This window comes from Mobula birostris, chromosome 23 (genome assembly GCF_030028105.1).
Source record: "Mobula birostris isolate sMobBir1 chromosome 23, sMobBir1.hap1, whole genome shotgun sequence".
NCBI classification, from domain to species: Eukaryota; Metazoa; Chordata; class Chondrichthyes; order Myliobatiformes; family Myliobatidae; genus Mobula; species Mobula birostris.
In genome coordinates this window covers 46,830,598-46,843,298 of record NC_092392.1, presented here as the reverse complement: position 1 = coordinate 46,843,298, position 12,701 = coordinate 46,830,598, and the positions used below count along the sequence as shown (strand labels likewise).

The 12,701-nt window shown below is 43.9% G+C and overlaps 1 protein-coding gene across 1 annotated transcript in view; it reads left to right on the top strand.

Annotated features, from left to right (window-relative positions):
• The first annotated feature begins 2,686 nt into the window (after positions 1–2,686).
• LOC140186937 (anoctamin-2-like) overlaps positions 2,687–12,701 on the top strand; it is a 150,226-nt gene continuing 140,211 nt past the window's right edge. Inside the window, exon 1 of the mRNA XM_072241740.1 lies at positions 2,687–2,757. Within this exon, the coding sequence (XP_072097841.1) occupies positions 2,730–2,757 (28 nt within the window). The 5' untranslated portion in view covers positions 2,687–2,729. The remainder of the gene's footprint in view (positions 2,758–12,701) is intronic.

Genomic DNA, 12,701 nt, shown 5'->3' with positions numbered 1-12,701 from the left:
TACTCTGACTCATCATTATTTAAGATATAGTCCATTAGAGTGGTATCATCAGCAAACTTGAAGATAGAGTTAGAGCAGAATAAAGCCACACATTCATGAATGTGCAGGGAGTGGAGCAGGGGATGAGGATGCATGTTGTGGAGGACGTGAGTTTAAAATAATCATAGAAGAGGTGTTGCTGCCTATTCTTACTGATTGTAGTCTGTTCATCAGAAGGTCAAGGAGCCATTTGCAGAGGAAGGCATTGAGTCTCAGTTTTAGGAGTTTGGAGATGAGTTTGCTAGGAATTATACTATTGAAGGCAGAGCTGTAGTTAATAAATGATAGTCTAACATAAATGGTTTTACTATCCAGATGCTCCAAAGATGAGTGTAGGGCTAGGGAAACGCCATCTGCCATAGACCTCTTTCAGTGGTAGAAGATTTGCAGCAAGTCCAGATTGTCTGGGAGGCTGGAGTTAATGTGTCTCATGAACAACCTCTTGAAGCACTTTACAATGTTGGATGTTAGAGCAACAGGCCAGTGGCCATTAAAACATGTCACATTGTTTTTCTTAGGAACTGTTAGCAGTCTTCATAAAGCAGATGGGAACTTCAGACTAAAGAAGGGAGCAGTTACAGAAGTCCATGAATACTCTCACCAGATGATCTGCGCTGGATATCAGGATCAGGTACTCCATCCAGGCCAATTGCTTTCCATGGGTTGACTTCCTGGAAGACTGATCTTACATCCACAATGGCATTTGTGAATTCAGATGCTATTGGAGGGGAGGGAGATGTTCTATCCTCTTTAGTGAATAGGAAGAAAATGGAGGGACATGGACATTGTGTCAGTAGAAAGGATTAGTTTAGTTAGGCTTTTAATTGCTTATTTAATTAGTATAGCACAACATTGGGGGCAAAGGGACTGGTTTCTATGCTGAAGTATTCTGTATTATTAGTTCTACTTAAAGTTTACAGATGCACAATAAGCAGGATGTAATGAACACACAACACACACAAAGTGATGCAGCAATGCAGCAGGACAGGCAGCATCTATGGAAAAGGGTACGGGGAGAAGGCAGGGGAGTGGGGATGACTGGAAGAATTGGATCAGCCATGATTGAATGGTGGAGCAGACTCAATGGGCCAAATGGCCTACTTCTGCTCCTATATCTTATGGTCTTATGTACTTAAATGAAGACTATTCATCAGGACTGGAAAGGAAGGGGAAGATGCCAGAATAAAAAAGGGGGAGGGGAAGGAGGACAAGCTAAAAGGTCAATAGGTGAAGCCAGGTGGGTTGGGGAGGAGGGGTGAAGTAAGAATTGGGAGGTGATAGGGGGAAAGGTAAAGGGCTGGATAAGAAGGAATCTAGAAAGAAGGAAATTAACACACAGGTGCCTTATCTTGCAAATCAATTACATATGATTTAGACATGAATTATGATTCCAATTACACATGACTCCATTGTCAAAACAACAATTCCCAAATTGCAAAATCATTCCAGAAAATAGACTTTCTGTCAGAAGGAAATTTAGTTATTCTTTAAAAAGGTCAGGACTTAGAGTTAGGAACAGTTTTCAATAAATAATCAAGTGGGTGTGCCAAATCTCAGTCTGAAGATCTAGGTTGTCTGCATAGCATGCAAACACACATCTTGGATGCCATCCTCAGCTTTTTATACAAAGATAACTCCTTAAATTATTATCTGATTGGACAGGCACAAAGAACAGTATTTTACATAGACATTATCTGTTGTTTTCTTTTAAATCGAGCATGATCACGAGAAACCTCATGAGGTTATTGAAAAACATATGATTGAGAATAACGATAAGTCCGTTTTTAAAAATCATTCTCTTTCCGATTGATAAATTAGCAGTCTCTCAGGTGGTGTGCTTCTGAACCGGGTAAATTTAAGTATATTCATTTACCTTCATTATGCATTTCCAGTTACGTTTCTAAGATGCTGAGCACAAACCAACACACACACACACACACCACACACACACACACACACACCACACACACCACACACACACACACACACACACACACACACACACACACACACTTCTTTCATTTAAGGAATGCTCAGCATAGAAACCCGACTCAACTGTTTGGGGAGCCCAAGTGAGTACAAAATTGATATGCTCAGGATTGAGACTGCCCTATTTTTGTTAAAGTTATCAAGGGATTATGGAACAGAGCCGAGTAACCGGAATTATTACTTAATGTCCAATAAGATACGGCCCATTTGAGACACTCCTCCTCAGGATAGAGGCAAATCACTCCCCTGTTGACTTTTATGGTACTAGGTTTATACCTATCCCCATTCGTTCTTCATTTGATACTGCCACCCAACTGAAATTCATCCACCTGTGGTCTGACAGGTTTAATTATCCCCCAGAGTTAAACTCCTGAAGAAGATTGACTTCGTAACTTAATATCCAGCTTCTCATATGAAGATTACCTCCGTCCCTATGGAAACTAAAAGATGTTGTAGAAAAGCGGATTGACGGTCATCTTGGAAGTCTCTTTATTTTCAGGGAATTCGTGGGACGCGAAGTTTACCTAATTATGACTTCCTCGCTCACCCAACACGGGGTACCGAGAGGTGGGATTAGCTGCAAGAAGCGCTGGCTGGCTCACTCAGTGCACAAAATGCTGCCCACGTTGTGATATTCTCGCCGGGACTGATCAGCTCTCTGTGGATCATTTGTAGTACGCACAGATGCTCCCGGGGTCAACATGACAGATCGTAGCCGGCCAGCACCCGGTAGGTCTCCGCTTTACGTTCACTGTGAAGGGGAGAATCAGCAATGGATGGCTCAGTTGTTGGGGGTGGATGTGTGGAAGGTGTGTGAAGCGTCTGTGACTGGGCAGACTGACGGAACCTGTTGCAAGAACACAATAAGTGTATCAATGTTGTCAGCAATTTGTATTTTCTCGGCGCATATTAATTCTAGGACGAAAACCAAACTAACAAATGAGGACTTTAATAAACGCTTAAAGGCATGCCATGGCCTTGCTCCCGCTGCGTGAGATTTATAATGATATCGACAGTTCTTTGTACTGAATGAGATTTGATTATCTGCACAATGACAATCCACGGTGCGCTGACAGTGAAGTACGCGCAAAAAATCTATAACCTGTCAGCATCTACCACAGAAGTACACAGCAGCACTCAGGTTGCAACTAAACGTTCTCTTTACTTTCTTTTAGCAATGTATTCATTTGAGTTTTGCGACCATATTTTAAGTTGCTTGAACAGCGGTCCCTCAACGAACCCGGTTTCCCACCGTACAGAGTTAGGCTAACGAAAATGGAGAGTTCGTCGAGATAAGCGCTTTCAATAAGCAGTGTTGTTTCTGTGTAATGCAAATCACAGTTATAATTCTAGTGTAAACAAAGCAATTGCGGTAACACATGATGTGATTTTAACATGAGGGCAACATGTGAGTCTTTGTAAACATCGCACTCGTATGAAGCGTGGGTTTGCTTGGTGGTACACGCCTGGCCCCGTGATGCGCTCCCTCACCACGAAGTAAGAGGATAGTGGATTCAAGCCCTACTTCCAAAGGTTGAGCACCTGGTGCAATATTATACTCCATCAGTATTTCTGAAATAAGAGTCCCCAGCTGCCCTACCAAGTAACACGGGATATTCCCATGGCCCTGTTGGTAGAGCAGGAGATTTCCCTTGGGCTCCGGGCCAATCTTCAGTTAACCAGGACTTACAAGTAAATGTAATATCAAAGTACATATATGCCATCATATACAACCCTGAGATTCATTTTCTTGTAGGCATGCTCAGTAGATCAAATAGCCATAACAGAGTTAATGAAAGATCGCTCCTACTGGATGGACAACCAATGTGCAAAGGACAACCAACTGTACAAATACAAAAAGAAAGAAAACAATGAAATAATATTAATAGTAAATAAGCAATAAATATTGAGATCATGAGATGAAGAGTCTCATATGGACTCACTGGAGGCCTTGCTTGAAATGGACGTTCTGGCATTATTGTTTGTGAGATCTTGCTGTTTGTGAATTAACATTCTGGCTCTTGTTACAATACATAACTTTGACCTTGATGTCATCAAAGGACAACCATTCAATCCAGTCTTCCCAGTACTGTGGGATATTTATTTATTAAGATAGAGCACAGAATAGGCACTTCTAGCCCTTTGAGGCAGGTCTCCTAGCAATCCCATGATTTAATCCTAACCTAATCGCGGGACAATCCTTCTTGAGAGTGAGGATGGTACCTCACCACAGAATGGGCACTTTATACTCATTGTTGTGTTGTAACAGCATGGTTTGATTAGGGTGTTGCTTCCTGCACCCATGCTGGATTCATCAATTTCATCGACTTTACTTCAAACTTCCACCCAGCACTCAAATTCACTTGGTCCATCTCGGACACTTCTCTCCCCTTTCTCGACCTCTCGGTCTCCATCTCTGGAGACAGACTATCCACTGACATCTTTAATCAGCCCACTGACTCTCATAACTACCCCAACTATACATCTTCCCACCCTGCAACATACAAAAATGCCATTCCCTATCCCCAGTTCCTCTATCTCCGCCACATCTGCTCCCAGGATGAGGCTTTCCATTCCAGAACATTTCAAATATCCTTTCTTTAAGGATTGTGGTTTCCCTTCTGCCATCATCAATGATGCTCTCACCTGCATCTTCTCCATTTCCCGCACTTTGGCCCTCACCCCATCTTCCTGTCACCACAACAGGGACAGAGTTCCCTTTGTCCTCACCTACCACCCCACCAGCCTCCGGATCCAGCACATTATCCTCTGCAACTTCCGCCACCTTCAACAGGACCCCACCACTAAGCACATCTTTCCCTCTCCACCCCTTTCCGGTTTCCGCAAGGATAGTTCCCTCCACAACTCCCTGGTCCACACGTCCCTCCCCACAGATCTCCCACCTGGCACTTATCCCTGTAAGTGTAAGTTCTACACCTGTCCCTACACCTCCTCTCTTGCCACCATTCAGGGCCCCAAACAGTCCTTCCAGGTGAGGCAACACTTCACTTGTGAATCTGTTGGGGTCATCTATTGCATCCGGTGCTCCCGGTGCGGCCTCCTCTACATCGGTGAAACCCGACGCAGATTGGGGGACCGCTTCGTCGAGCACCTCCACACTGTCCGCCACAACAGACAGGATCTTCCAGTTGCCACCCACTTCAACTCTGCTTCACACTCCCATTCGGATATATCCATACACGGCCTCCTCTACTGCATGATAAGGCTAAACTCAGGTTGGAGGAGCAACACCTCATATACCGTCTGGGTAGTCTCAAACCCCTTGGTATGAATATTGAATATTCCAACTTCCGGTAATTCCCTCCCCCTCCCATCTCCCATCCCAGTTTCACTCTGCCCCCTCCCCCAGCTGCCTACCACCTCCCTCTTCGTTCCACCTCCTTCTACTACTCATTGTGTTTTTCCCTATTCCTTCTTCACCTTTCCTGCCTATCACCTCCCTGCCTCCCTTCCCCCACCTCTTTATCTTTCCCTTTACTGGTTTTTCACCTGGAACCTACCAGCCTTCTCCTTCCCACCCTCCCCCACCTTCTTTATAGGGCCTCTGCCCCCTCCTTCTTCAGTCCTGACAAAGGATTCTGGCCTGAAACATTGACTGATCATTTCCACGGATGCTGCCTGACCTGCTGAGTTCCTCCAGCACGTTGTGAGTGCTAATTTGAATAGGGTGATTAATTGGAGACCACAATTGTGGGACAGATCTCTGACACCAGATTGATAGCTAGAATCCTAGGTTTAATCCTGTTCTGAGTCTGAATAACATCCATTGAATAAAGTGGGTTTATCTTTCTCAGATGGTTTCACACTTTTAAGTGCATTACACCGTAAAACACTATTGTTTTAGAACTGGTTCGTCTCTTTTGAAATGCTCTTCTCTAGTCCCCTTGTGGAATTGGGGCAAACAGACTTTTTGGTTTTTGATCTGGTTCAGAGAGGTAAAGCTGGTTTCCCATATTCCCTTTTCCCTATCATTCATCGTCCTTATCTCAGTATTTCCCTGTGTTTGAACTTCATCTGGTGTCGGTTTGAAATGTGAGCACAATTTTTTAATCCTATTGTTTATCTTGCCCTTTTGAACATCTTGACATATGAGCCTGCACAAAGTGCCCTCAATTATAATAAATGTAATGTAAAATGGCATCTACAACAATATTTTATTTATTACTATTTAAATCCATTTAAACAAAGCTTCATACCTGTTAACTTAGGTAGACTTAATAATGAAGAAGATTGGACACTAATATGTTAGGATTAGATGTCTGCAGCGAATGAGGTGGCTATAAAAAGAAGTTTGTAATCCCTCAGCAGATAACCTTGAAATCCCTTTGTTGTGTTTACCAAATCTCTGTAGAAGTAACAGACAGGCCCTTAGCAGGAAAACAAAATGATTCAAATCAATGCTACATTTTCATTTTATTATACATTTGTATGAGAGGATAATTCCTTCAGAGAAAGGGTCCTGATAAAGGGTCTTGGCCTGGAACTTTGATTGTCTATTCCCTTCCATAGATGCTGCCAGATTTGCTGAGTTCCTACAGTATTTTGTGTGTGTTGTGCTAACTCCGACAGTGTCTGATTGTTGAGGTATACACTCAGTGCCACTTTATTAGGTACGCCTCTACAACTCCTCGTTAACAAATATATATCAAGTGGCAGCAAGTCAATGTATAAAAACATGCAGACATGGTCAAGAAGTTCATTTGTTCCTAAGACCAAACATCAGAATGGGGAAGAAATGTGATCTAAGTGATTTTTGACCTTAAAATGTTTGTTGGTGCCAGAATGGGTGGCTTGCATAGCTCAGAAACTGCTGATCTCCTGGGATTTTAAAACATACAGTCTTTGGAGTCCTGATACAGTGTCTCAACCTGAAACAGATAGTTTATTCATTTTTATATATGGATTTTTAGCATCTGCAGAATGTCTTGTGTTTATGAGTCTCAGGAGTTTACATAAAATGAGGCAATCAAGATAATTTAATGTCATTTTCAGTACACAATTGTAAAAGAAAATGAAATAATTGTTACTCTGGCTCCAAAGCAGTGCAAAAAAAAATACAACAAGATAAAGGGCACAATAACAACATAAATACATAGATTGATTAGTGCGAAGAACACAAAAAAAAATTCCTGTGAACAGCAGCAGTTCTGTGGACAAAATTGCCTTGTTGATAAAAGGATGGAGGAGAATAGCCAGACTGGTTCAGGCTGACAGGAAGGTGACAGTAACTCAACGAAGCACGTGCTATAACAGTGGTGTGCAGAAGAGCATCTCTGAATGCACAACACATTAAACGAAGTGAATAGGCTACAGCAGCAGAAGACCACGACCGTGCCCTCAGTGCCACTTTACTAGGTGCAGCAGTTCCGAATAAAGTGGTCACCAAGTGTGGTTCTGATGTGTAAATCCTGAAGAACCAGGCAGGTCCTCCGAGCTAAAACCTGCAGTGTGGTGGAAAACTCTCTACTCGCCTGTATGAGTACAGCTGCTCCAACAACACTCAAGTTCCACTTTCTGTGGGAGAAAGTAGCCTGCTCCATGTTCACTCCTTCCATTAGTGACACAGTGTGCACACCATCAGTACAAGGATGACTGACAGCACTTCACAAAACCGTGATGTCGAGCTGCAAGTTGGTCAAAGACAGCAGGTGCATGGTAACACCACCAGATGCTGGGTCCCCTCCAAGTCCTGTAGCCCTATGGACTTGGGGATATGATACCGTGCTCTCATGGTTGCAGTATCTATTCCTAGAGCTCCCTACACAGTGCATTTGGAATACATTCGCCAGATGAATGTAGTGTTTGAAGAAGATGGTCTTGCATCACTGCCCACAAGGCAATTGTGGATGTGCAATAAATGTTGGCATCACTGGCATAACCATCCTGCCAAAAATGTCTGAAATGGGGACTTTCGGCCTATCGAGTTTTCTCCTCTGTTCAATCATGGGTATTTTTTTTTCCCTCTTGACTCTATTCTCCTGCTTTCTCCTGTAACCTTTGACACCATTACTAATCAAGAACATAACAAACTTTGCTTTAAGTATACCACATGACTTGGCCTCCCTTGCCATCTTTGAGAGTGATTTCCACAGATTCACCACCCCGGTTAAATAAATTCCTCCTCATCTCTGTTCTAAAGAAATGCCCTTCTCTTCCGGGCCTAGACTCTCACACTATTGGAAACATCTTCTTCGAGTCCACTCTACCTGGGTCTTTAAATATTCAGTGGGTTTCAATGAGATTCTCCTTCATTCTTTAAAACTCCAGCAAGTATAAGCCCAGAACGGTCAAACACTCTCATACATTAACCCTTTTGTTCCTGGAATCATTCTTGTAAGCGTCCTCTGGACCCTCTCCAATGTCAGCACACTGTTTGTTAGATATAGGGCCCAAAAGTGCTCACAATACTCCAAGTGTGGCCAGACCAGTGCTTGTAAAGTCTCAGCATTACATTCTTACCGTTATTCAAGATGCAAACTTCAGGATTGTCCAATACACAGGTGTTCAGGAGAATTAAATAATTTTAACTCTTGACCCAATGCGACTCAAAAAGAACACACAATAAGACAAGAAACAGAATAATAATAATAACAAAAACACAATAAATATAAATACATAAGATAACTTCTATACATAGAATGATTGTATGTCTACAAAGTGACGCCAGGCACAGGAATATCTATACATAAGGTGACTGACGGGAAAAATTAAAGTAGTGGTGGTGGGGTGGATTAGTGGGTGGAAGTGTTGGTCAGCCTTACTTCTTGGGGAAAGTGACTGCCTTTGAGTCTGGTTGCCCTGGCATAGATGCTACATGGCCTCGTCCCTGATGGAAGTGAGGGGAATAGTCTATCAGCAGGTTGGGTGGGATCCTTCATGTTGTTACTGGCCTTTGTCCGGCACCTATCTGTATATGCACCCTTGATGGCTGGTGGGCTAGTACCTTTGATGTGCGGGGCAGTTTGTAGTACCCATTGCAGAGCCTTCCTGTCTGCTGCAATGTAGTTGCTGTACCATGCAGTGATCAGCTTGTTAGGATGCTCTCTATTCTGCATCTGCAGAAGGTCATGAGTATAGATGTGCATCGTCCAGCTCTCTTCAGCCTCCGCAGAAAGCAGAAGCATTGCTGAGTTTTCCTGATTGTGTAGAATGTGTTCTGCGACCATGAGAGATTGTGTGAGATGTGCACTGTCAGAAGGTTGAAACTGCTCACAATTTACTCTACTGGGCTGCTAATGTAAAGCGGGGTGTGAATGGTACAAATTCTCCTGGAACTGATAACCATCTCCTTTGTCTTATTGATATTGGGGAGGAGGTGTCTTGCCTGGTACCAGGCCTTGACCCTCTTCCACCTCCTCTCTCTAGGCCATCTCATTGTTGTTGGTGATGAACCCCACCACTGTAGTGTCGTTGGTGAACTTGACAATGTGATTACTTGGGCAACTGGCTGTGCAGTAATGTATGAGCAGAGTGTACAGCAATAGGCTTAGCTGGAAATCCTGAGGGGCAACCATGTTGTGGATGACGGGGAGGGCGGAGGGGTTGTGCATTTTGTCTATCTAAGGTCTGCTCGGTAGGAAGTGCAACAGCCAGTTGCACAGTAATGTATTCAGAGCAAGGAGTAGGAGTTTGTTCACCAAGGTCAATGGGACAATAGTGTTGAATGCCAAACCGAAATCCAGAAACAGCATTTGAGGTGTGTCAGGCGTATGACAGATGCTATGACATTAGTTATGGAGCAATTATGTCGATAAACGTATTGATGAGTGTCCAGTTTGGCAGGAATGGAGCTTTTGATGTGTGCTATTACCAGCCGTTCAAGACACTTCATAATGATTGGTGTCAGTACCACTGGGCAGTAGTTTTTAAGATGTAAGAGTTCCTTAATACAGTACAAGGATGAGGGTGACTGACTTGAAGCATATGGAGACAGCAGTCTGGTTGAACAATGTGTTGGAAATGTCCTTGAAGACGTCAGTGAGCTGTTTTGCACACTCCCTGAGTACTTGACTTGGGATGTTTTCTGGCCCAGCTGCCTTATAAGGGTTGATTCTCTGCGGAGGAACACGTGCAAGTCGCTGGAGGAACTCAGCAGGCCAGACAGCATCTATGGAAAAGAGCAAACAGTCAACTTTTCAGGCCGTGACCCCTTATCATGAGTCCCAATGAAAGGTCTCAGCTCAAAACGTCAACTGTTTGCTCTTTTCCACGGATGCTGCCTGGCCTGCTGAGTTCCTCCAGTAATTTGTGTGTGTGTTGCTTTTTATTTCCAGCACCTGCAGATTTTCTCATGTTTCTGGCTCCCTGCAGAGTCCTTCTTGTGTTTGTTGTTACGGACAGTGGGTGCTCATCTGGGAGAGGGGTAGCGGTTACGTTGCATGCCTGGAAGTGTGCAGGAAAGTTGCTGCAAGTGTCAGGGAGCGAGGCATCACTGGTACAATCGATCTGTTCTTCCTTGCATAGTCAGTGATGCCCTTGATGCCCAGCCACTAACGCTATTGGACAGATATTCCTGAATTTTTTGAGAGGAATATTCTAGTCATCTCGCAATGAATACTAACTTTGCATTAGCCTCTGTTAGTATGACCTCAACCTGCAAGTTAACCTTTAGGGAATCCTGTACTGGGACTCCCAAGTCTCTTTGCACCTCAGATTTCTGAATTCACTCCCCATTTGAAAAATAGTCTACTCCTGTATTCCTTCTACCAAAGTGCATAAGAGTACAGTTCCCTACATTTTATTTCTTTGCCCGTTCTCCTAATCTGTCGAAGTCAGGGGTTCCCAACCTGGGATTCACAGACCTCTTACTTAATGGTAATGGCCCATGGCATAAAAAAGTTGGAAAAACCCTGGCCTAAGTCCTTGTGCAGACTCCTTACTTTCTCATCGTAACTTGGCCTGCACTTTTCTTTGTATCATTAACAAACTTGGCCACAAAGCCAACGATTCCATCATGCAGATTATTAACACATAATGTTAAAAGTAGCATTTGGTGTAACGGATTTGGTGGAAATACACATAATTCACAGCCACCAACATTGAGTTGGGGTTTCACTTTAAGAGGCCGGTCTGATGTGATGATGCAATTACGTAAAGGGTTTTTTTAGCGCACTTTGAGTTCCTAGTTTTTTTCGTGTTCATTAAATGAGTTGCCAAGGCTTTTCTGAAACATAAAATGCCTCTGCTATGTATTTGTGAAATCTTACACTGGTGACCCCAATGCTCCAGGACGTTTCCAGAATTATTGAACATGTCGGCCAACGCAGTTGTTTTGAAACAGTCGGAACTTTGGGAGCAAAAATCCTGTCCCTTGGTTCATACAAACTGAGGCTCAATTTGCTCTTTGAGAACTCTCTGCCAACAACACCAAATATTTCTGTGTAGCAGCGTTGCTCTGCAAGAGTGGTGAGACTACTAGAACATCTGCTTGCACATGATAAATACCAATCACTGAAAACTCAACTTTTACAGACTTTTGGGCTGTCAGAGTATGAGCGTGCCAAACAGTTGCTCTCCTTGCCCGGCCTTGCCGATGGTATTCCTCGGTCCTCGGACCTAATGGACCACATGCTGTATCTCCTGGGAAATCATTTTTTTTTTATTTTTGAGAACTCTTCATGCAGCGAATGCATGAACAAGTTCACATAGCCCTCGCTAATGCACCCGTGATGGACTATAGGGAGCTTGCTAAAAATGGCTGAATGTCTACACTTAGCTAGGCAGCGATACCTCAAGCCTGCTCCTTTCTCTACCTCAGTAACCCCAGTCAGCAAGATCCCAACATAAGGACAGCCGTGCCTGTGAAACAGACAACACCAGGCCTGTGCTTTTACCATGCTCACCCTGGCAGGAATGCAAGGAAGTGCTGACTGTCTTGCAGCTTCGACAGTCCCAGCAGATCGGCGAACACTATAGGTTCCATCAGCGAGGAACCAATTAGCTACTATTCATTATGGACTGCCTTTGAGGGCGACATTTCTTATGTGACACGGATGATCAAGAGAGTGTGTTGCCAGCATCACCTATTGATGAGAAGGCAAAGAGTGATGAAACCTCACTGGAGGCCATTAATGGCAGTAAGATCCAGACTTACAGGACATGGTGGGTGACACTCTGTTTCAGTGGATGACATTACACTTGGGACTTTGTCCTGGCTAAAGTGGCTAGACCTTTGCTCAGTGAAAACTTCCTGTGTGCCTGTGTGGTTGATCTTAAGGACTGCCAGCTTGTAGATGTCAAAGACTTTCGATCGTTATACTGTTCCCCCAGTAAGTTACCTACAACAACCCTGTCACGCGCCTGTGCCACTATATGTGAGTTTCCTCAATTGCTGGGCAAATTTCCAAACCTCACCAAGCCATATTCTCCACTACAGTTACTGAAACTGGGGGCCGAGAACAATTTTCCACAACTGTCCCACCAGAACATGCCCATGCACGTAGACTAAACCCAGAAAAGCTGGCTGCCGTGAAGGCTGAGTTTGCCAGCTTAGAAAGACTTGGCATTGTATGCCAGTCAAATACCCCCTGGGCTTCACCACTCCATATGGTCCCAAAGTCTGATGGTGGCATCGGTGGTAAAGGCAATATCGCTAATCAAGTGCTTGACTGGTCAGTGGACATGACCAGGGCATTTGATGATACCGGACAGGC